This window comes from Gekko japonicus, unplaced genomic scaffold (genome assembly GCF_001447785.1).
Source record: "Gekko japonicus isolate JY-2015 unplaced genomic scaffold, Gekko_japonicus_V1.1 scaffold115, whole genome shotgun sequence".
In the NCBI taxonomy this organism is placed as follows: domain Eukaryota; kingdom Metazoa; phylum Chordata; class Lepidosauria; order Squamata; family Gekkonidae; genus Gekko; species Gekko japonicus.
The window spans coordinates 553,885-577,263 of NW_015163095.1; the positions used below are offsets into that span (position 1 = coordinate 553,885).

The 23,379-nt window shown below is 43.7% G+C and overlaps 1 protein-coding gene across 2 annotated transcripts in view; it reads left to right on the forward strand.

Moving 5' to 3' along the window:
• Window positions 1–6,524: 6,524 nt before the first annotated feature.
• SLC6A17 (solute carrier family 6 (neutral amino acid transporter), member 17) overlaps window positions 6,525–23,379 on the forward strand; it is a 63,548-nt gene continuing 46,693 nt past the window's right edge. For both annotated transcript variants that reach the window (XM_015406582.1, XM_015406583.1), the window contains exon 1: window positions 6,525–6,804. In XM_015406582.1, coding sequence (XP_015262068.1) covers window positions 6,525–6,804 — 280 coding nt within the window. The remainder of the gene's footprint in view (window positions 6,805–23,379) is intronic.

The window sequence follows — 23,379 nt, forward strand, 5'->3', positions numbered from 1 at the left end:
AGGAGAGGCGGTTTAAACCACTTTCCCTTCCCTTGGCTTGCTCAGGATCCCCGTGGCTGCAGAGAGCCCGAGCAAGCCGGCTGCTGGAGGGATGTGCATTCGGTTCGTCTGAACCAAATGCACCCCCGAAAAGGGCCTATTCGGGCCCCTTTCAGGCTGCTGCGGGCCGATTCAGATTCTCTGATCTGAATTGGCTTCCTGCAGTTCAGCCCCATTATATCCTATGGGCCATTGAATTGAGGGAGAGGCTCCAAGCTCACAGGGTAGCTGCTGGAGCCTCTCCCCCAAATACCCGCCATGTTTCAGGAACATTGAACCAGGGGGTCCAATTCTATGGGCCCCCAAACAGGTTGCCCCCATCCCCTCCATTGTTCTCTATGGTGGGGAAAAGTTACTTTTTTCCCACCATAGAGAACAATGGAGGAGATAGGGGCAACCTATTTGGGGGACTGTAGAGTTGGACCCCCTGGTCCAATGTTCTTCAAACGTGGTTGGTATCTTGGGGAGAGGCTCCAGCAGCTACCCTGTGAGTTTGGAGCCTCTCTCTCAAACCCCCTTTCCTCCAGCCCTCAGAATATACCCTATGTTTTTGCCATTGACTTCAATAGCCCATAGGATATAATGGGGCCGAAACTGACATTCGGCTGGTCCGTTTTCAGGCCGGCATTCTAGAGCAGAGCCTGAAAAAGGAGGGGAAGCGGGGGGGGGGCCTCTGCAGGCCATTTTTCAGGCTCGGTGCTCCGGCACGGAGCCTGAAAAAGGCGGGGAGGGCAGCTCAGCAGTCCCCTCCCCTGTGGTGGTTGCAGCTGCCACCGAAAGCGGCGGTGGCAGCGGCGGCCATAACTTTTTAAAGAGCCTCTAAGGACAGCTGGGGAGCCAGAATGACTTCTCGTGTGTGATGTCCCAGCAGCAACGCCGCTCGGACATCACACGCAAGAGGTGGAATTTGCCCCTATGAGTCCAAGGCCACCATCCCAGGGCTCAGGGAGGCAGGAGAACATTCCCCCCCTCACGGTCATCACAGCTGCCGCCGAGAATAGTGGTGGCAGCCATAACCTTTTAAAGAGCCCCTAAGGAGAGCGGGGATAGCCAGAATGACCTCTCGCATCTGATGTCCAAGCGGCAGCGTGAGAGGTGGAATTTGCCCCTATGAGTCCAAGGCCACCACCCCGGGGCTCAGGGAGGCAGGAGAACATTTCGCACAACTGCCGCCGAGAACAGTGGTGGCGGCCATAACTTTTTAAAGAGCCACTAAGGAGAGCTGGGGGAGCCAGAATGACCTCTTGCGAGAGGTGGAATTTGCCCCTACGAGTCCAAGGCCACCACCCCGGGGCTCAGGGAGGCAGGAAACCGTTCCCCCCCCCGCGAGAACGTCGCAGCTGCCACCGAGAACAGTGGCGGTGGCCATAACCTTTTAAAGAGACCCTAAGGAGAGCTGGGGGAGCCAGAATGACCTCTCGCGTGAGGTGCAATTTGCCCCTACGAGTCCAAAGCCACCACCCTGGGGTTCAAGGAGGCAGGAGAACGTTTCGCCCCCCTGCTGGCATCGCAGCTGCCGCCGAGAACAGAGGCGGCAGCCATAACCTTACAAGGCCACCACCCCGGGGCTTGGGGGAGCCAGAATGACCTCTCGTGTGTGATGTCCGAGCAGCAACGCGAGAGGTGGAATTTGCCCCTATGAATCCAAGGCCACCACCCCGGGGCTCAGGGAGGCAGGATAACATTTAGCCCCCCCACAGGCATTGCAGCTGCTTCCGAGAACAGCGGTGGCGGCCATAACTTTTAAAAGAGCCCCTAAGGAGAGCTGGGGGAGCCAGAATGACCTCTCGCGTGTGACCTCTCACGAGAGGTGGAATTTGCCCCTACGAGTCGAAGGCCACCACCCCGGGGCTCAGGGAGGCAGGAGAACATTTAGCCCCACCCCCCATGGGCATCGCAGCTGCAGCCGAGAACAGTGGTGGTGACCATAACTTTTTTAAAAGCCCCTAAGGAGAGCTAGGGGAGCCAGAATGACCTTTCGCGAGAGAGGTGGAATTTGCCCCTACGAGTCCAAGGCCACCACCCCGGGGCTCAGGGAGGCAGGACCCCCCCCCCGCGGGCATTGCAGCTGCTGCGAAGAACAGCGGCGGCAGCCATAACTTTTTTAAGAGCCCTGAAGGAGAGCTGGGGGAGCCTGAATGACCTCTCGCAAGAGAGGTGGAATTTGCCCTTACGAGTCCAAGGCCACCACCCCGGGGCTCAGGGAGGTGGGGAACGTTTGGGCCCCCCCACGGTTGCCCAACTGATGGCTCGTGGGAGCAGGGGGCAGGGCTTGTGTGCCTGCCCCCAGGGCTCCTGACTGGCGGAGCGGTGCTCTGGTGGGCTCCGGCAGGAACCAAGGCCTGGCATTAGGTCAGCTAATTGCAAGTCACACACCAGACATCCAGACCAAAAAGCAGAAGTTCAAAAGGTAGGATGTTCACTAGAAAGGTGTGCCTAGCTTTTAGCAAATATAATATGTAGAAAAAGAAGCAATACAGAGAGTGGGAATGCTTGGGTTAATCAAAAGAATGAATAAATATAAAAGTTAATGTGTGATTGACTTTCTTGGCTTATTTCTACATCTCTAGCTTAAGTGCTGAGCATGCATAAAAAGGAGGAAGTCCCTTATGGGGAAAAGCGACCTTGAAAGGTCAGACGGTGGTTTAAGATACAAGCTAAGAATGGACATCTTGTTGTCTGGGACCTGTTGACAGGAAGCTGATGACTGCAAATTTACCCCATGAGACGGACAAAATTGCTTAAGAAGCAAAACTTGTACTGTGTTATGAAGAAATGTTAATAAAGTTAGGACGTTTTCTTTTGGAATAAGTAAACAGATTTTAGCATATTTGTGGGTTAGCATTAATTAAGAGTAATCAGGGGCTTGTCGTCATGGGGTGTAGTTAAGCGGTCGTGATTGGAGAATGTAAATTTTGGTTACCAGCCAATGGTGGCCAAAATAGGGCATTTCTTATTTTCCATACCTCTTCGGTGGTAGTATATCTAGGCTGTTTAACTGAATCAAAATGTGTTAAGGGTCCTTAACCTGCCTAATTTCAGGCTGCAACAACACAGGCAAAGTTTCTTAAAGGTCATAGTGCCATGCATACTGCTCAAAAATCCAGAAGCAGCAAGTGCACTAAACTGCCATCACTTAGAACAACATATTTAAGTTTCATTTGGCCAACTATCATTAATTGATATAAGGTGTAAAATCCATATCATCCTCATGGCATGAATCAGAGCATGGATTGAGCAGTATGCATGGCACTATGACCTTTAAGAAACTTTAAGAAACTTTGCCTGTGTTGATGCAGCCTGAAATTAGGTATAAATTAAGGTGCAGCACATGGCAGGTTAAGGACCCTTAATCCTCCTTGACTAACCATTCTGGCTTAGTATATGCCACCTTTTGAGACTGGGGTGAGTTTTCTTTGCAGCTCCTAATTTTTCAAATTTTTCAAATATTTATATCCTGTATGCATTCTCACTTGTGTATTGTTCCAATATATTTTTTTTGTATGCATTCTCATTTGTATATGCTTTGAATTTGCATTCAGTCCCATTACAGCCATGCTTGAATAAGAATTATTCGAAACGCGGCATCCGGCATCCGGATTACGCGTAGGCTTTTTATGGCTCAGAAAATTTGATGACTTGCACTCCAATTTGGACTTTGATATTGCTTCTATGCTGGAGTAGACACATGGAAAGACTGTGACTTGTTTCTATTATGATTTATTATTGCACTTTGGCCTATTGATTTATATTATACTTGTTATGTTTATTTGATTTATATTATACTTGCTGTTATGCTTATTTGATCATTATATACTTGCTTACTTGCTTACTTGCTTGTGCGTTATTTTTTGCCAGTGGTGTTCTTTTTTGTTTCTTGCATAAATAGGGCAGCTGGAGTCTATTAAGTGGTCTTCTGTAAACAGATGTTAGATAAGGACTTGTAAAAGCTTAGTATTGCTCTTACCAATTCCTAAATATCTTCTCACAATACCCACTGGAATGTGGGGTGCCACAGGGGGCGATCCTCTCACCAATGTTATTTAACTTCTATATGTGCCTCCTTGCCCAGTTAGTCCGGAGCTATGGGCTGGGTTGCCATCAATATGCATATGACACCCAGCTCTATCTGTAACTGGATGACCATCCATCTTCCGCCCCTGATAATCTGGCTGAGGCACTGGCAGCTGTGGATGGATGGTTGCAGCAGAGTCGGCTGAAGCTTAATCCATCGAAGACAGAGATCCTGTACCTGAGTTGGAAGGAAGGAGATATGGGTATTTGGTGCCCAATGTTAGAAGGGGCACCTCTGGTGCCAATCCAGGAAATTAGGAGCCCGGGAGTAACACTGGATGCCTCTTTCTATGGAGGCCCAGGTTGCTGCAGTTACCTGATCTGCCTTCTTCCATCTTTAGCAGATTAGGTTACTGAGACCCTATCTCTCCCCCCAAGACTTGGCTACAGTGACCTATGCAATGGTCACTTCCAAACTTGATTACTGCAATGTGCTCTATGTAAATTTATCCTTGAGGCTGACCCAGAAATTACAGCTGGTACAAAATGTGGTGGCGTGCAAAATGTGGAAGGGAAAGGAGTTTGTAAGCCACTCTGAGACTCCTTTGGTAGTGAAGGGCAGGGTATAAATCCAATCTCTTCTTCTTCTCTTCTTCTTCTAATGTTGACACCTCTGCGGGCTCACATTCAACAGGTGCTATGCCAATTGCATTGGCTGCCGGTTGAGTTCAAGATCTGCTTCAGGATGTTGGTAATAATCTTTAAAGCCTTACATGGCCTGGGACCATGCCTCTTCCCATATATGCCCCAAAGACTGTTACACTCAATGGATCAGCATCTCCTGGTGGTTCCTGGCCCAAAAGATGTCCACCTTGCCTCGACCAGGGCCAGGGCCTTTTCTGCCCTGGCCCCTGCCTGGTGGAACATCCTCCCCATTGAGATCAGGGCTCTGCAGGATCTTCTTCAATTCTGCAGGGCCTGTAAGATGGAGCTGTTCCACCAGGCCTTTGGCTGAGGCAGTGGATGGCCATATATGGCCTCCCTGAGGTTTTGCCACCCATTCTAACAACTGTTCACCTTATCTACATCTTATTATGGGCCAGGACCTCTCACAACCATTAAAAAACTTTTACTGTAGGATTGTGACCACCATTTTAATGTATACGACAGTGTTTAAATATTTTAATGAAATGAAATGTTGCTTTTATTGTACTGATGAAATGTTGTTATCCTTGCTAAGCCCGTTCATGGGAAGGGCAGGCTATAAATATGAAGAAATAAATAAATAAATTAATTAATAAGTCTTGATCCATATGTTCCATAGAATAAGTGTCACATTCAAGCACTTGAATGTCTGTTAACAGGAAAGTCTTGGGGCAACAGTGCTTTTGAAAGATCTTGCTTCTCACTGTCTCATTTGGACACATTTTCCAGGAAGCCATACACTGCAAACGATGAAACCATTCAGAGTCCAGTCCAGTCTGCCCAGAGTGTTACTGGCAGAGATTCAGTGAACTCGGTAGGGCTGCTATGGTTTGCATTGGCTGGGATCTCTGCTGAACAACAGGCAGCCCTTTGAATGGACAGGCAGGAAAAATCAATGGCTTTACCTGTAGTGCCAAAACATTTTTTCAGATACTATCTGTTGAAAAATTGTCACAGGCAATTTAACTGGAGGCTTCCTGGCCATTCTAGTTGCTGTGATAATGTCAGCAGCTAAGAGATAACCTTGGTGCCTGCTGCTGTCATGTAAGAACTACTGAAGCCTACCTGGTTCTTTACTGCTGCAATATTTTAAGCTAAATAGTACCTGACATATTGTTGGCACTGAAAACAGATGGAGTGGAAGCCTTAGGAAATGTTAGATGGTGAATTGACTTATTGAGGAGAACATTTTTTTTTTCTGGATGTACCCAAGGCTATGCATAGTCAATTTAAAAAAAAAAAAAAAATTCACTGAAGTTGATCCAAATTGAAATCTGGCATGGGGTAAAGGTTAGGGTGCCAGACTGATGTCCAAGTTCTAGTTCCGACTTGGCCGTGCTCACTGGGTGACCTCAGGACAGTCATTCCCACTCAGCCTAACCTACCTCACTGCAAAAACTGTGAACTTCCTGACAGGATCCCCTTCCTCTCCCATATTCCAATATTCTAAGGCACTGTCTACATGCTGTCAAGTCTTAAGAACTAGAAACTTGCTCTTCTTTAAAATAATGAAAGCTGGGTTTCTCAGGACACTGAATTCTGCATGTAGTGCCGTTTCCTTACATGTAAATAATGTAACTTTAGAATCATAAATATTGAATCCCTGGTTAACAGCAGAGAAAAAAAGTTTTAAAGGTTTAATTTCATTTTTGCTTTGTTTTGCAGGTCCCACAGATGACCAGGATCTGAGAACTGGTCTCCAAAGGCTTTTCAGACAACCCACAAATCCTCTCCCAGAGCAGGAGTGACTGAGCCCGGTAATCTCAATGCCTAAGAACAGCAAAGTGACACAGCGGGAACACAGTAATGAGCCTGTCACAGAATCAGTGGCTGATCTACTGGCCCATCAGGAGCCCGTGGACTACAGACACAGTGTATTAAATGTCGCTGCAGAGAACTGGAACAAACAGGAGGATGGAGAGGGAGGTGTCGAGGACAGGCCAGCATGGAATAGCAAACTACAATACATTCTGGCTCAGGTCGGCTACTCTGTGGGGCTAGGGAACGTCTGGCGTTTTCCATATTTGTGTCAAAAGAATGGTGGAGGTAAGAGATTAATTAAGGAAGAAGGTAAAATGTACAACATAAAAGACATTTTTACAAGCACACCATCTGCTTTGCTCCCGCCATCTACAGGAAGGGTAGAATAAACATCGTGAACAAAATAAATAAAGTGATTTCAGTTAATATAACTCTGCATATTCATATTTCTCAAAAGGATTGTTTTTTCTATATGATATTACTTTAATATTTGTTTCTTAAGTTCTGACATTCAATTCATAATGTTAATAAACATAGTAATAATTTGAAACATGCATGCTCAGATAGTTGATATGCCTGCGACGATGAAGAATTATGGCAGTTTGTTGTCGACGGCCAGAGTTCATTAGCTGTTGAAAATGGTGCAAGTTTTCCCAAACCCACAGAATGTGATACCCCTGAGACCCCCGAGTGGCCACCTGTGTCCCCTGTGGATATTATTACTCTGATCACTTATCTCAAACCAAAAAAAGCCCCTGGCCCTGATGCCAGTTTTCCCCAGAACTACTGAAGTCTCACCCAGAATGGTGGGTCCCTCCTTTGGCTGCTTTATTTTCCTTGATAAATAACACTGGAATAATGCCAAAGTCATGGACAAATGCAATCATTGTCCCAAAAATTATAGACAGATTGGCCTTTTATCAGTAGTTGGCAAACTTTATGCCAAACACCTTCTAATTAAACTAGATGGATGGATGACTGACCATAACATTCTAGGACCAGAACACATAGGGTTTCGTTGGGGAAAATCCACTCTGGACCACTGTGCAGTACTATCACACCTTGTTATTAAATACAGTGGGAAACCAGGCAATAAGCTTTTCGCTGCCTTTTTAGACCTTAAGGCGGCGTTTGATTCAATCCCAAGAGACCTCTTATGGGACAAGATGGCTAGAATGAATATAGATCCCAGATTGCTTTTTTTAATTAAAACGATATACACATACCAGTTGTCAGGTTAAATTCAATCTACAGGGAAATCTAACCCCCAAAATCCCTATTCACAAAGGTGTAAAACAGGGTTGCATCCTTGCCCCTTCACTTTTTAATTTGTTTCTAAACGACCTGGCTCCATCATTGTTTGAAATTGATGGACATGTTCCCAAAATTGGCCAATGCCATATCCCAGTTCTTTTATATGCAGATGATGCCGTTTTACTCTCACGTTCTCGAATCGAACTGAGGCGTCTTTTACACCAATGCTTGACCTACTGTAACAACAACAGGTTAACTTTGAATTATGGGAAAACAAAGATCCTAGTTTTTTCCAAATCCTAGAAACAGTTCACATGGGCAATCCAGGGAAATCCCATTGAGCAGGTCAAATCGTTTAAATATTTGGGGATCAATTTCTACTACAATGGGAGCTGGGTTACTCACCGCAAACGTGCTACTACTCTAACAAGAAACAGTGCTGAGGCCATCCCCCACTTTTTCTACTTGAGAGGCAATAGATATGTCCCAATGGCCTTCAAAGCCTTCAATGCAAAATCTAGTTCACAATTTCTATATGGCACTCCCATTTGGATAAGCACAATTAACAAATCAGCAGAGGGTTTACAATCCTTTTTTGTTGTCGCAGAAAACCCTCGGACTCCCTAATTGTGTCCCATACGCTGCAATCTGTCTTGAAACCAGCCAGATGCTGCTGGAAACTCGGGCCTGGCTTCTGACCATCACATCCTAGTTGCGCCTTCTGTTTAATCCTGACCCAAATTCCTTTACCTTTTTAATGCTGACAGATCATTATGAACCTAATTGGCTGAAATTAGTCCCCCCAAAAATTAGGTCCTTAGGAATACATCTAGACCCGCTTTACTTATCATCTGCCTCCACAATATTTTATACAATTAAACGCAGGCTTCTAGATATTCCGTTTCAGTGCCTGACTGAGGTAGCCAGGAAAACCTGTTCCCCAGTTCATCTCCAGACATTGGGCCAGACAGCTATTTATTTTTGTTCTCTAACTGATCACCATCAAAGAAGGGCATTTATGTTAGCCAGATTTAACGTATTGCCATCAGCCATCTTCTCTGGAAGATGCCAAAAAATCTCCTATGAACTTAGGCAATGCCCCTGTGGTCAGGGTGCTATCGAATTCATTTCCCATGTTCTTTTAAATTGTCCCTTTTATACTAAGATTCGAGGAAAATTTCTGGACACCCTTCTTTTTACATGGCGTGGTCTTCCTGAGAGTGTCAAGGTCCAGTTGCTACTGTCTGGGCAAAACGCTTCTATAACTTTTAATGTTGCTTGTTTTCTTCAATCTGTGATTCGAACCAGGGAAACTATGAATTGATCCATTCTATTTTTGTTGGCTGTTCGACAGCCATACTTTTGATGCATTCCTAAATTTTAATGTAATCTTATTTCTTACATGCCAATAAAGGTTGTCTGTCATTAGCTGTTGTAGATTTTCTGGGCTGTATGGCCATGGTCTTGGCATTGTAGGACCTGATGCTTCACCAGCAGCTGTGACTGGCATCCTCAGAGGTATAACACAGAAAGATTGAGTACTCTCTGTGTCAAAGTGAGAAGAAAAATGGTAGGCAGGTAATTTATATCTACTCAGGAAGGTGGGGTAGGGGATCATGTGGGACATAATGCGGTGCTACAGATGTGTTTCAGGCGAGCTCCTGAAACCGCTGGCTTCTTTGATCTACTGCCGGGGTCTTTGGGCCCTACGAGACCTCACTTTCCCCTCGGGAAGAGGAGGAAGAGCAAGAGGCTTGATTCGGGGGGCCCGCAGCCATGGTCGGGTGCGAGCCCTGGATTGCCTCCAATGCTGGGACAAAGAAGAAAGCCCATAGCAATGGGTTCCAAGCTGTCACTTCCCAGAAGGGGGGGGGTAGAAACCCTGCCTGTATGAGCACATCGGTACCGTAAGTAACTCTATAATTGCAACAGAGAAAAAGCTCACTTTTTAACCTTTAAGAACTTTGACGAAGCAGAGGTGGGAAGTTCCCCACCCCCCACTCTTTAAAAAAGCGGCAAGCAAAATGGATTTCAACTGTAGACTCGTGGATTCAATGGTGGGCACTTGAGAAACATCCTGCCTTGTCTGATCGAAAGCTGACACCCCGGCTATTTCAACGTACACAATTCTTGGGTGAAATAAAAGGGAGATTTCAGCGTTCTCAATTTTTTTTAGTCCCCTATTCCAGGCGGAATGTGGATCTATTTTTTTTATTGTTCTTTCTTTCCTTGGCTTTAGGTTCGTCTCTGCAGACAGCTGGGGAAAAGCCAGGGGCTGTTTAGCTTCTAACTGGCTTCATTAACTTCCTGATTGTTTGGAGTAGAGGTCATTACCCTGGTGATTACTAGCATACTAACTTATAAGCAACAAGTAATAAACAATATCTAAATGAGTTTTTATCCCTTGAGTCACGTGAAGCAGAAGAAATGGAGGTTTAAGGAGACTGAAAGTGCTTCTTTCTTATTTCTTTCCCATAGAATCTCTGGCACTTTCTATATAAGGAAAGAGGAAAGTACCTGGTGATAGCCAGTGTATTGCATTGCTGTGGTTTTGCCTTAGAACTGAGAAAAGTATTTGTTTATGCTAACAAGTACACTGTGTTCCAAAATAACTGAGAAATAAGTAAGCTTTGTGAGGAGGGTGACTATTTTTTCTTTCCTTCTGTACTGCTTGGGAGTGTTTTTCCTTTTAGGTGAAGCTGCCTCTGAAGCAGAACAGAGGAATTAAAAGAAAGATGGCTGGAACCAACAGACCAACCAAAGTGCCAGCGGCTTCACCAGGGATACCAAGATCAGTTGCAGCAGCTGTCTCAACTCCACAACCCAAGGAGTTACAAACCCTAATTAAAGAAACCATCAAAGGTTCAATTCTCAAAGCAATTGATCCCATTAAAGAAGCAATGAAAGAGATGACGCAACAGTTTACTACGCAGATGCAAGGCCTGCAGAAGCAAATAGCAGACAATACACAAAAAACTAATGGAAATAAACAAAACAACTGAAAAGGTAGATATCAGAATGAAAGAAATGGAGAGTAAACTTCAAGCAACAGAATTTAAACAAACACAGTTGGAACAAGATCTGATTAGGCTCCAAGTGGATAAAGCATCTTACATTTTAAGATTTCAGAATATCCCAGAAGAACAAGAAAAAGACATAAGAAAGAAAATGGCTATTTGTCTGGCAGAATATATGGGAGTGGAGGAACCCGAGAAAGTAATAGAAGAACTGGATGCAGTTTACAGAATGAACTCGGCTTTTGCCAGAAAAAATCAACTGCCCAGAGAAGTACATGGTAGATTCCATAAAAGAATATTCAGAGATGAAATGTTAAAGGCTTCAAACAAGAAACCACTGATGCTTGATAACAATGAAATAAAGGTCCTGAAAGAGGTGCCATGGAGAGTCAGAGATAGAAGACGAGAATATTCCAAACTTGCAGCTGTTCTAAGGAAAAATGGTATACAGTATAGGTGGCTTTTGCCTGAAGGCCTAATCTTTTCATACAGAGGTAAGAGACAAAGAATCACATCTACATTTAAGGCAGAGGACTTTCTAGAAAAGAATGGACCGGATCTCCAAACCAAAGAATTGGGCTCTGAGAGAGAAGAGGAAGAAGAAGAAAGTGATCTCTCCAAGGAGCTACAGGGACTTCAGTAGTACCCAAAGAAGACCTAAAACAATCCAAACACCTTAAGACTATGCCACCACTCACAAGGAAATAATTAAGAGAAAACCTGGAAGCACAAGCAAAAAATCAAGGGAGACCCAGCTGAGCTCTGAGCTCTGTGGAGACCCAGAGGCAGAGGAGACACAGCTGAGCTCTGAGCTCTGTGATTTGACTGTGATTGACTGCAATTGAGAGGAAAAGGAAGGGGCATTGTTTTGCATGTGATTGAGTGCCTGGGTGCATTTGAATAGCTGCTGCCAGCCCTCTGCTGGGGGAGGCCTCTATTTAAGGAAGCACCTTGCCAGAGGCAGAGGAGACCCAGCTGAGCTCTGAGCAGGAACAGGAGCAGGAGACAGAAGGGTGAGTATTTAAGAAAGCTCCTTGACAGAGGCACGAGCCTCTGGCACGAGCCGAAGGGCGAGCTAAAGGGCTCTTTGCCCGTGGCTCTTAGCCCAGGGACTCTTGGACTAGGGGCTCTGTGAGACGCCCAAGAAGAGGCAGAAAGTGAAAACCCTAGGCTCCTTGTTTTCCCCATAAAGTAATTTGACTTTGACAAGAAAAAAACACATAAATACAAAGGGATTTAAAAGGGGGATTACATTTACTTATTTTAAAAGAATTATGAAGCCAGAATGCCAGCAGGGGGTTGGGGGCTATCCAGTGTTTTGCACAGAGTGTCACATGTATGACTATCTGCCCACTGGGCAGAAGTCTTGGGTGTGTGCTCGGTGCAAGGAGCTCCTGGTTCTCAGGGAACGTGTGTGCTCCCTTGAGGCCAAGGTGGCTGACCTGGAGAAGCAGAGACAGTCAGCTAGGCGCACAGAAAAGACTCTCGGGGACTTGTTAGCTACGTCCCACTCTGGATCTGGCAGCCCCGCTGCTGTCAGGGAGCATGAGGGTCTAGGGGAAACAGGGCACCGTGCTGAGGATAAGGGGAATGTGCCCTCAGAAGGGACCTCTTCCCCAGCTGGTGAGCGGTTATCCTTTTGCACCAAGGAACCATCCCTGGGCAGGGTGGGAGGGGGGCTCTTGGTAGTGGGTGATTCGATCCTTAGGCAGGTAGACAGCTGGGTGGCGAACCCGCGTACTGACCGTATGGTGACTTGCCTGCCTGGTGCAAAGGTAGCGGACATTACGCGTGTTTTAGATAGGCTGGTAGATAGTGCTGGGGAGGAGCCAGTGGTCGTGGTGCATGTCGGCACCAACGATGTGGGGAAATGCAGTCGTGAGGTCCTGGAGGAGAAATTTAGGCTGCTGGGCAGGAAACTCAAGGCCAGGACCTCCAAGGTAGCCTTCTCAGAAGTGCTACCTGTTCCACGCGCAGGGCCGGAGAGACAGGCACAGATCAGGAGTCTCAATGCGTGGATGAGACGATGGTGTAGAGGGGAAGGGTTCAGGTTTGTTAGGCACTGGGATTCTTTTTGGAACAAGAGGGAGCTGTACAGGCGAGACGGTCTCCACTTGTCCCGAGAAGGAACCAGGCTGCTGGCGCTTAAAATCAAAAAGGTGGCAGAGCAGTTTTTAAACTGAATATTGGGGGAAAGCCGACAGGAGATGAAAAGTCTCTGGTTCGGGTTGGCTCATCTCAGAGAGATGAGGGGGTACCTGTTGCTTTTCTACAGGGAGGTGGATTGAAATTGTCCACTGAGACCATGGCTAGTGACATGGACTGCCTGACAAGGTCTCGAGATTGCAAGAGGAAGGTGGCAGGCTTAACCAGTATGGGAAATTACAGCTGTTTCTATACAAATGCTCGAAGTGTCCGAGGTAAAATCGGGGAGTTGGAGTGCTTGGTGTCAGAGGGAAAAATAGACATTGTGGGTATTTCAGAAACTTGGTGGGATGAGGAAAATCAGTGGGATACGGTGATTCCCGGTTATATATTATATCGGAAGGATAGGGGGGGAAGGGTTGGAGGTGGGGTGGCTCTGTATGTCAGAGAGGGTATAAAGTCCAGAAAGATCGAGAGGCTAAGAGAATTGGATTCGCTTCTTGAAGTTCTGTGGGTTGAAATAGGGGGGCCAAAAGGAAACTTAACACTGGGAGTTTGTTATCGCCCACCGGATCAAAAGATAGAGGAGGATTATAAAATGATGAATGAATTAAAGATAGCAGCTAGACAAAAACACTGTGTCGTAATAGGTGATTTTAACTACCCACACATTGATTGGGTCAATATGTGTTCTAGTCGAGAGAAAGAGATTGAGTTTCTAGACACTCTAAATGACTGTGCTATGGAGCAGATGGTCATGGAACCTACCAGGGGAGAGGCGATCCTTGATTTGGTCCTAAGTAACACTCAAGACCTGGTGAGAGATGTAAAAGTGATTGCACCGCTTGGGAACAGTGATCATAATGTTGTTGAGTTCAACATTTGTACAAATAGGGAATTGGCCAAAAAGACTCACACAACCACTTTTAACTTTAAAAGGGGTAATTTTTCTGATATGAGGGGACATGTGGGGAGGAAACTGAAGGGAAAAGTAGAAAGGGTCAAAACCATTGGGGAAGCTTGGAAACTGTTTAAAACTACAATTCTAGAAGCTCAAATAAAATATATTCCGCAGGTTAGGAAAGGCACAAACAGGTATAAGAAAAAGCCTACATGGTTAACAAACAAAGTAATGGAAGCTGTAAAAGGTAAAAAGGATTCCTTTAAGCGGTGGAAAGCTAGTCACAGTGAGGCTGATAAAACAGAACACAGGCTATGGCAAATAAAATGCAAGTCTGTGGTCAGGCATGCAAAAAGGGAATATGAGGAGCATATAGCAAAAAATGTAAAGACCAACAATAAAACTTTCTTCAAATACATTAGAAACAGGAAACCAGCCAGGGAGGCAGTGGGGCCCTTGGATGACCAAGGGGTAAAAGGAGTACTGAAGGATGATAGGGAAATGGCTGAGAAGCTAAATGCATTTTTTGCCTCCGTCTTCACTGTGGAAGATGAGAGGTGCTTGCCCACTCCAGAGCCGCTGAGTTCGGGAGGGGTGTTGAAAGACCTGAGTCAGATTGAGGTGACGAGAGAGGAGGTCCTAAAACTGATAAACAACTTAAAAACTGATAAATCACCAGGCCCAGATGGCATACATCCAAGAGTTCTGAAAGAACTCAATTGTGAACTTGTGGATCTCCTGACAAAAATATGTAATCTCTCCTTAAAATCAGCCTCCATTCCTGAGGACTGGAAGGTAGCTAATGTCACTCCCATCTTTAAAAAGGGTTCCAGAGGAGATCCGGGAAATTACAGGCCAGTCAGTCTGACGTCGATACCGGGTAAATTGGTGGAAACCATTATTAAGGAAAGAATTAGTAGGCACATAGATGAACAAAACCTATTGAGGCAGACTCAACATGGGTTCTGTAAGGGAAGATCTTGTCTCACTAACCTGTTAATGTTCTTTGAGGGGGTGAACAAACATGTGGACAAGGGGGATCCAATAGATATTGTTTACCTTGACTTCCAGAAAGCTTTTGATAAAGTTCCTCATCAAAGGCTCCTAAGCAAGCTCAAAAATCATGGGATAAAAGGACAAGTCCTTTTATGGATCAAAAACTGGCTAATTAATAGAAAACAGAGAGTGAGTATAAATGGGCAGTTCTCCCAGTGGAGGGGTGTAAGCAGTGGGGTACCACAGGGATCAGTACTTGGTCCACTGCTTTTTAACTTGTTCATTAATGATTTGGAGTTGGGAGTAAGCAGTGAAGTGGCTAAATTTGCGGATGATACGAAGTTGTTCAGGGTGGTGAAAACCAGTGAGGATTGTGAGGCACTCCAAAGGGATCTGTCAAAGTTGGGCGAGTGGGCGTCAACATGGCAAATGGGGTTCAATGTGGCCAAGTGCAAGGTGATGCACATTGGAGCCAAAAATCCTAACTATAAATACACGTTGATGGGGTCTGAACTGGCAGAGACAGATCAAGAGAGAGATCTTGGAGTTGTAGTAGATAACTCACTGAAAATGTCGAGACAGTGTGTGACTGCAATAAAGAAGGCCAATGCTATGCTGGGGATTATTAGGAAGGGTATTGTAAACAGATCAGCCAATATCATAATGCCGCTATATAAATCAATGGTGTGACCTCATCTGGAATACTGTGTGCAATTCTGGTCACCACACCTTAAAAAGTGCAGAAAAGAGCAACTCGAATGATAAAAGGGTTGGAACACTTTCCCTATGAGGAAAGGTTAAGGCGCTTAGGGCTCTTTAGCTTGGAGAAACGACGACTGAGGGGTGACATGATTGAGGTTTATAAGATTATGCATGGGAAAGAGCAGGTAGAGAAAGAGGTACTTTTCTCCCTTTCTCACAATACAAGAACCCGTGGGCACTCCATGAAATTGCTGAGCGGTCGGGTTAGAACGGATAAAAGGAAGTACTTCTTCACCCAAAGAGTGATTAACACTTGGAATTCACTGCCACAGGAAGTGGTGGCGGCTACAAGCATGGACGGCTTCAAAAGGGAATTAGATAAGCATATGGAGCAGAGGTCCATCAGTGGCTATTAGCCACAAGGTATAGATAGGGACTCTGGGGCAAGTGATGCTCTGTCATCTTGGTGCTTGGGGGGGGTCAACAGTGGGAGGGCTTCTAATGTCCTGGCCCCACTGGTGGACCTCCTGATGGCACTGGTATTTCTGGCCACTGTGGGATACAGAGTGTTGGACTGGATGGGCCTTTGGCCTGATCCAACATTGGCATCTCTTATGTTCTCTTATGTTCTTATGTTAAGATGGATGAAAGTAAAGATAAACTGAGATTGGTTTCGATAAACATTAATGGATCGAACTCATCCCAGAAAAGAAGACGGACTTTCCAACAAATTTAAAAAAGTAATTTTGATATTATTTGTCTACAAGAGACTCATATTAAAGACGCGGATCAGAAATATCTTCAAAACCCGAAGTTAGGTAAAGCGTTTATGGATTCAAATAAAAATAAAAATAAAAGTGGTGTGGTGACGTATGTAAAAGAATATCTCCAGCCAGAAATGGTGTATGCATCTCAAGATGGACAAATTTTAATGATTCAGATACAAAGGCAAACTAAAAAACCTCTCCTTGTAAATATTTATGCACCAAACCATCATCAAGAAATTTTTTATATAACTCTACAAGAAATGATGGCGAAACAGGAATACCAAGAGACTTTTATAATTGAAGACTTTAACACAGTATTTGAGGGAGGCCATGACAGAAAGAGTTTGAACAAAACAAAAAAGAAAAGAAAACATGAATTACCACTATCGTTTTATCACTTAATAGAAGAGAACAAATGTATGGATGCATGGAAAGCCAGGAATCCACATAAGAGAGACTATACTTTTTATTCAGCAAGGCATAAATCCTGGTCAAGGATCGATATGTGTTGGATTTCGGCTACTATGACAAATGAAATACCGGAACCAGAAATACTGCCACAGACGTTTGCTGACTATAATCCCATTACTTTAGAACTTCAAGATGCTCCTAAAAGAAGTAGATGGAAACTAAATACTACAATTTTAGGAAATGAAAGGTTTGTAAAGGACTCTAAGGCAGAATTTCAAGCATTTTTTGAAAGAAACATACAACCAGAGATGTCTATAAATACAGTTTGGGATGCATTCAAGGCCTTTGTGAGAGGATGGATGATAAAAGAAACTTCTTACAGGAAAAAACAGAGGACTGAAAAATATTTCCAATTACAAAAACAAATAAAAGAACAGGAAGAAAACGTAAAACATAACTTAAAGAATCTTAAACAATTACGACATCAAATGAATTGTCTTCTAACACAAGAAATGGCAAGGAAGATAATGTATGCTAAACAAAACTACTTTAGCAAATAAACCGACTCAATGGTTAGCATACAAAATACATAAGCAACGTGAAGAAAGATTTATAAGTACTCTCAGAAATGGAAAAGGGGAAGACAAAAATAAGCTAGAAGATTTAAAAATAATTGTGGAACAATTTTATAAAAATTTATATAAAGGAACAGAAATATCTCATGAACAAATTAGAGAATACCTAATGAAATACAAACCATTTTTTTTAACGGAAGAACAGAGAAGGATATTAAATCAACCAATTTCCATGGCGGAAGTAGCAGAAGCCTTAAAAAAGCAAAAGAAAAATAAGTCACCTGGGCCTGATGGGCGCCCAGCAGAATTCTATCATGTCTTTGAAGATCAACTGATCTATCCATTGAAGGAAGGAAGTCAAAATGTAACATTTCAACATAAAATACCAGACTCCTGGAATGAGGCGATAATATCACTTATACATAAACAAGAGCTAGATGGGAAAGAGATTAAAAATTACAGACCTATTTCACTGTTAAATGTAGACTATAAAATATTTGCTTCCATTTTAGCAACAAGAATGAAGAAAGTACTTGTACAAACCATACATAAAGACCAAGCAGGTTTTCTCTCTAAAAGACAACTTAGAAATAACATGAGGACAATTCTAGATACTTTGGAGTATTATGAAGCACATCCGGAGAAGCAAATTGGTTTAATCCTTTTAGATGCTGAAAAGGCCTTCAACAATGTTAATTGGGAATTTTTGAAAGAATTGTTGAAATATTCGCAAGCTGGAGAAGAATTTAGCAAAATGATTGAAGCTATTTATATGAAACAACAGGCAAAGATATTAATTAATGGAGACTTAACACAAAAAATTGAAATTCAAAAAGGGACAAGACAGGGTTGTCCACTTTCACCGTTGTTATTTATTTTTGGGCTTGAAACTATAAATGATGTAATTAGAGCAGAAAAACAAATTAGAGGACTTAAAATAGGAAGAGAAGAGTTTAAACTCTTAGCATTTGCAGATGATTTGGCGTTAATGTTGGACTCAATAGAGACTTTGTTATTGAGATTACAGGAATATGGAGCAGTAGCTGGATTAAGAATTAATAAAAACAAGACAAAGATACTGGTAAAAAACATGACAGAGCCACAAACACAACTTTTGCAGGAAATATCAGGACTGGAAATTCGAAAGAAGATCAAATACCTTGGGATAAATCTGACAAATAAATGGAGTTTTTTTAATGGAAAACAATTATATGGAATTACAGAAAACAATAAAACAAGATTTAAATAAATGGAAGAATCTTCAAATTTCCTTTATGGGCAGGATAGCCACCATTAAAATGAACATTTTGCCAAGATTGATGTTTCTATGTTAAACTATTACAGTCCTTCAAAACCAATTTTTTTTATAGACGTGGAGAAATTGCTGAGACAGTTTATTTGGCAAGGAAAGAGACCAAGAATAAAGCACATAGCACTACAGGACTCAAAAGAAAGGGCTGGTTTTGGTCTTCCAGACTGTATCCTGTATTATAAAGCGATATGGGCTGACCTGTACTGTTATTTTTTCTTTAAAGCTATTGTTATGCCAATAAAGGTTATTGGAATTGGAATTGGTATTATAAAGCGGCAGCATTGGCTTGGATTAAAGACTGGATTACATTGGTTAACCAAAGACTCGTTAAATTAGAAGGGCATGATATGTAATTAGGTTGGCATGCCTTTTTATGGTATGGGAAAATAGATTCACAGAAGTATTTTAACCAACATTGGTTAAGGGCTTCACTGATGAAAGTTTGGGAACCGATTAAAAAACAATTCTATGCTAAAATTTCAAAACTGGTAGCACCTTTAGAAGCATTTACAAACCCAAAGATGCAATTAGGAGAACCTGTTAGACGATATCATGATTTATTGGACCCTAACTTTAACTTAAAACTTCCCATGGAACTGAATTGGTTGCAAAAAGTTCAGATTGAATCAAGATATACTAAAGATAAAGTAATTGGTTTCTATGAGAACTGGCTAGAAATAGATAAATTAATGCTCTCGACGGAACAGAATTTTATAAAGAAAATGTATGCTTTGCTGTTAGATTATAAAATGCATGATGAAACTGTAAAAATGTTATGATACAATGGGCGCAAAATGTGGGTCATAATATTCAGCTAGATCAATGGTCTATATTATGGAAAAAATATTAAGATAACAAAATCAATTGCATTTAAAGAAAACATTTATGATGTTTTACAGATGGTATATAACGCCCGAGAAATTAGCTAAATTTGATACAAAATGTTCAGATAAATGTTGGAAATGTGAAAGTAAAATGGGTTCATTTTATCATATGTGGTGGCTATGCGAGAGAGCTAAGAAATACTGGGTATGGAATTATTACAGAATATATTGAAATGTAGTGTACCTTTTACTCCAGAAATATTATTGTTGAATATTTTACCTGATGACTTTAAAAGAGAAGATTCTTATGTTGTATATAAATACTTCTGCTAGAATACTGTATGCTAAGTACTGGAGGAGCCAGGATACACCAAGTAAAGAAGAGCTCATTAACAAAATATTAGAAGCAGCAGAGATGGACAAGCTTACTTTGTTATTAAAGGACCACATGGACAAGATTTTATAGATGGTATGAGAACTATATTTCCAAGATGACAAGATATATAAGCCAGTTGAAAAAATAGTGAAGATTATACTCTCAAATAGTTGCAAAAGTGTTTATAAAATTAATTGCTATTGTAAAATATAAGTGTAAAATGATATATAGTTGGCCACAAACTATGAATACTTATAATGTACCCCGAATTTTATGTTAATGTGGATGTTTGTTATGTCTGTGTTATATGTATGTTATAGAAAATAAAAATTTTCTTTTTTAAAAAAAGGAAGACGGGGTTGGGCTGAGTCATTATCTTGTAGGAGTTCCCCAGGCTATGACATGATGATGGAGGAGCTTTCCTGAGGAGGTTCTTTTGCATTTGGATTGGCTGTTGAAATTTTAATCTTATCTGTAGTGCTATTGTCAAATGTAGAGCATTTTGTGTTTTTCAGGACAGGAAACTCTCTTCTTTCCTGTTGAAATTGTGTTTATGTTTATGAATTTCAATGGCTTCCCTGTGTAATCTGACATGGTAATTGGATGTGTTGTCCAGCCTTTCCATGTCTTGGAATAAAATACTGTGTCCTGTTTGAGTTAGGCTATGTTCAGCCACTGCTGATTTTTCAGGTTGGCCCAGTCTGCAGTGTCTTTCATGTTCTGGCAGTTGTTGTTGTTCAGTTGCATAGCCGACTCTGACTCTTCACGACCCCATGGACCACATCACATCAGGCCCTCCTGTCTTCCGTCGTGCTCCGGAGTTTGCTTAATTTCATGTCCGTTGCATTGATAACACTGTCTAATCATCTCATCTTTTGCTGTCCCCTTCTTCTTTTACGTTCAGTCTTTGGGATTGGAATGTAAACTGACTTTTTCCAATCCTGTGCTCACTGTTGCATTCTCCAAATTTTCTGGCATGTTGAGTGCAGCACTTTAACAGCATCATCTTTTAAGACTTTGAATAGCTCAGCTGGGATACCATCACCTCCGCTAGCTTTGTTGTTAGTAATGCTTTCTAAGGCCCATTTGACTTTGCACTCCAGGATGTCCGGCTCAAGGTCAGCGATCACGCTGTCATGGTTGTCAAAAACATTTAGATCCTAGTTGTATAGTTCTTCTATGTATTCTTGCCACCTCTTCCTAATCTCTTCTGCATTTGTAAGGTTACTACCATTTTTGTCCTTTATCATGACCAGCTTTGCATGAAACATTCCTTTGGTTTCTCCAATTTTCTTGAAGAGATCTCTAGTCCTTCCCATTCTATTGTTTTCCTCTATTACTTTTTTTTAATTTTAATTTTTTATTTTGCATTTTTACCCCGCCTTCCCCGCGAACGGGCTCAGGGCAGCTTACACAGGGGCACAAGCCCATGCATGTGTAAAATAGTAAAAACTATTAACAGTAAAAACAAGCCCATGCAATGTAAAACAGTAAAAACTATTAAATCACGACAAAACAAAGTGCTCCATACAAACAAGATGGTCTCTGAAGATGGTATTGATCATTTCCTTAGGGTGAAATTGTTCTGCCGATGGTCCAAGCCAGTCCAGCAGCATCAGTGCCATGCAAATGTATGGCAGTTCTTCTGGGGACTGCTCCCAACCCTGTTGTTTCAGTGGTGGTAGTAGTAGAAGTGGCGGCCCCTATTTAAAAGCCTGGTGGAAGAGCTCCATCTTGCAGGCCCTGTGGAACTGCATAAGGTCCCGCAGAGCCCTGATCTCCTCCGGGAGCTCGTTCCCCAGGTGGGGGCCGCCACTGAGAAGGATCTGGCCCTGGTGGCAGCAAGCTTTACCTCCCGGGGGCCTGGAATCACCAGGCAGTGTTGTGTCCCTGACTGAAGTGCTCTTGGGGGTATATGTGGGGAAAGGTGGTCCCTCAGGTAGGTTGGACCCTGGCCATATAGGGCTTTAAAGGTAAGAACCAGCACTTTGAAGCGGATCCGGTACGCTATTGGCAGCCAGTGCAGCGCTTTCAGCCCAGGCTGGATGTGCTCCCACTTGGGGAGACCCATCAACAGCCTGGCTGCCGCATTCTGCACTAGCTGCAGCTTCCAGATCTGCGACAAAGGCAGCCCCATGTAGAGAGCGTTACAGTAGTCCAGCCTTGAGGTGACCGTCACATGGATCACTGCAGCCAGGTCACACCGGTCGAGGAAGGGAACCAGCTGCCAAGCCTGCCTAAGATGGTAAAATGCAGATCTGGCAGTGGCTGCCACCTGGGCCTCCATAGTTAAGGAGGGATCCAGGAGCACTCCCAAACTCCTAACCTCCGGCGCTGGCACCAATGGCGCCCCATCGAAGGTCGGGAGAGGGATAACCAAACCGCATTGACTCAGGCACAGGACCTCTGTCTTTGCTGGGTTTAGTTTCAGCCAGCTCAGCCTGAGCCACCCAGCCACGGCCTGTAGCGCCTGGTTCAGCTCTTCTGGGTCGGAGTCCGACCGGCCACCCAACATCAGATAGAGCTGGGTGTCATCTGCATATTGATGACAACCCAGCCCATAACTCCTGGCAATCTGGGTGAGGGGGTGCATGTAGATGTTGAACAACATCAGGGAAAGCGCCGTCCCCTGAGGCACACCACACTCAAGTAGGTGCTTCCGGGACTGCTGTTCCCCTACCGCCACTCTCTGGCCCCGACCTTGGAGAAAAGAGGCAAGCCATTGAAGAACGAGCCCCTGAATCCCCACGTCGGCGAGATGGTGGGTAAGCAACTGGTGGTCAACCATGTCAAATGCGGCCGACAGATCTAACAACAACAGTGCCGCCACACCATCTCGATCCAGATGCCTCCAGAGGTCATCAGTAAGGGCAGCCAGCACCGTCTCTGTCCCATATCCCGGGCGAAAGCGGGACTGGAGTGGATCAAGGACAGAAGCGTCATCCAGAAAGCCCTGAAGCTGTGTCGCCACTGCCATCTCAATTAATTTGCCCAAATAGGGCAGATTAGACACCGGCCGATAGTTGGCCAATTCAGTCGGGTCTAAAGTTGTTTTTTTCAGGAGAGGGCGGACCATCGCCTCCTACTTTGCATTGTTTATTCAGGAAGGCCTCTTTATCTCTCCTTGCTGTTCTCTGGAAATCTGCATTCAGTTGGGTAAATCTTTCCTTTTCACCTTTGCCGTTCACTTTTCTTCTTTCCTCTGCTATTTGTAAAGCCTCATCAGACAACCACTTTGATTTCTTGCATTTCTTTTTCTTTGGGATGGTGCTGATTGCTGCCTCCTGTACAATGTCACAAACCTCCGTCCATAGTTCTTCAAGCACTCTATCAAATCTAGTCCCTAGAACCTATTCTTCACCTCCACCATCCATGTGTAGAGTCGCTTCTTAGGTTGTTGGAAGAGGGTGTTCGCTATGACCAGTGCATTCTCTTGACAAAACTCTGTTAGCCTTTTCCTGGCTTCATTTTTTTCTTCAAGGCCAGACTTGTCCGTAAGATCTATGAATCAAGGTAAGCTTGATGCGGTCAAAAATGAGATGGCAAGATGGAACATTATCATCTTGGGAATCACTGAACT